At 65.2% G+C, this 1694-nt stretch overlaps 1 protein-coding gene across 1 annotated transcript; it reads right to left on the bottom strand.

The window, feature by feature from the left end:
• Positions 1–363: 363 nt before the first annotated feature.
• Positions 364–1399, bottom strand: LOC136460490 (uncharacterized). Its single transcript, XM_066460161.1, has 2 exons — positions 1224–1399; positions 364–895 (listed from the first exon to the last, which is right to left on the bottom strand). Exons 1-2 carry the CDS (start codon positions 1397–1399, stop codon positions 364–366), a joined length of 708 nt encoding a protein of 235 aa, XP_066316258.1.
• Between the last annotated feature and the right edge of the window lie 295 nt (positions 1400–1694).

Genomic DNA, 1694 nt, shown 5'->3' with positions numbered 1-1694 from the left:
AGGCAACTCCGGGCAGTTTCATTGGCCACCATGGATAGGGCTGTCCATAGTGACCGCTCCGCCAGCTGGTGGTATTGCTCGAAGGTGCCCCAGCACCTGCCTTCGGCTGCGTCCTCGAGGGCGAACAGAGGCTCCCCTTCAGGGTCGTCCTGGCTCCGCCGCAGTACTCACGGGTGATCCCACCCACGAGGCTTGGGTCACGCACGCACGAGGGCCGAGCTTCCCCCCGTCCAAAAACGGTGCCGGCTGTTCCACAGCACCAGCATCCTCGGCGTCGACCACCTCCCGCACCCGAGAAGTATCGTCGGAGGAGATCGGATAGACCTCTGCCTCCCGAGCGCTCTCCCACAACAACGGCGGGCCCTAAACCAAGGGCACCACCGAGGCCTCTGCCGCCTGCGTCTCCGCCTCCCGTACAGATGGCATCGCCGCCATCACGACGGCCTTGGTCATCTCGGGGGCTCCGGCCTCTACAATTATGGCCTCGACGGTCTCGGGGGCTTCGGCCTCTGCCATCGTGGCCTCGGCCGACGCAGAGACACCGACCGCGGCCACTGCGGTCTCGGTGGTCGTGGGCGCTGTGGCCTCCATCGCCTCAACCTCGAAGACCTCGGCGGCCTCAGCAACCAAGGGCACGCCGGCCCCATCCGACTCGTGAGCCTCGCCCCCACGAGGCAGAAGCGCTCCCTCCCTCGTCTGTGTAGGGGCCGCCTTGGTAGCCCCTCCTTGGGCGGCTAGCCCCCTTGGGTCGACCCTCGTCGATGTCGCACCGTGTTGGATAGTGGCTTGCGCCTCCACCACCCAGTGGGCGGAGGAGCCGGGGCTCGCCTTTAGCGCCTTAAGGGGCGCCAAGGGGAGCTCGTCCGCAGGCCGCTTCCGACTAAGGAAAAATAACCTACAGGGTCAGCGCGAGACCAAAAAGGCGAACGGAATGCACTATGACCCGGCCAAAAATACACTAACCTTGAACAAGGCGGCAACCATTTTGCCACGACAAACCTCGTCTGCAACAGCGGAGGCGGCGGCAGAGGCGTCGCCTCCGTATCCATCAGCACCGGTCAGTCCTCAATGGACCCCGGCGCCCCTTCGGTCCTCTATGGGGGCGGTGGCATCATCTCCACCGCCACTCACTCCACCACGGCCACCGAGCCCACTGGGCTGATGGCTCGTTTGCCCAACGCCCGAGCCTCGGGCGTGTCGGCCTCGGCCCCGGAGCGGGCAACCGCCGGCCCCGGGTCCGCTTCTCCTCCTCCTCCCGAGAGTGCTGGGCTGCTGGCCAGCGCCCCGGCACCACCTCCACTATGTCAGGAAGGTGGTCCAGGGGACCTTGCCCCACCTCGCCCCCGTCATCCCTGTCCGAGGCCTCCAACGACAGCGACGTCGATGGGGATTCCTCCATCGGGAGACCCTCCTTCCTTTGTTGATGGCGGCGCTTATCTAGCTCCTCACGTGCGAGGAGTTGCTTTGTGCGTTTCGCCACCTTGGCGTCCTTCCGTGTCTTCTACGCGTCGACGTGCGCCCGATTGATCGCCCGCCGCCTCACGTCCTCGGGAATGGGTGGTGGAGAGGAGCGCACATCCCTCATCCCCTGAAGGAACAACAAACGCGCATAAGGGAACAAGGGGCAAGGGGAGACTGAGGAGGTTTAGGGGCTACAGCGGCACATGACTTACCAATGAAAGGAACCCCCGCAA

Source organism: Miscanthus floridulus, chromosome 6 (genome assembly GCF_019320115.1).
Source record: "Miscanthus floridulus cultivar M001 chromosome 6, ASM1932011v1, whole genome shotgun sequence".
Taxonomy (NCBI): Eukaryota; Viridiplantae; Streptophyta; class Magnoliopsida; order Poales; family Poaceae; genus Miscanthus; species Miscanthus floridulus.
The sequence above is the reverse complement of the archived record's forward strand: the minus strand, read 5'-3'. Positions and strand labels throughout refer to the sequence as shown.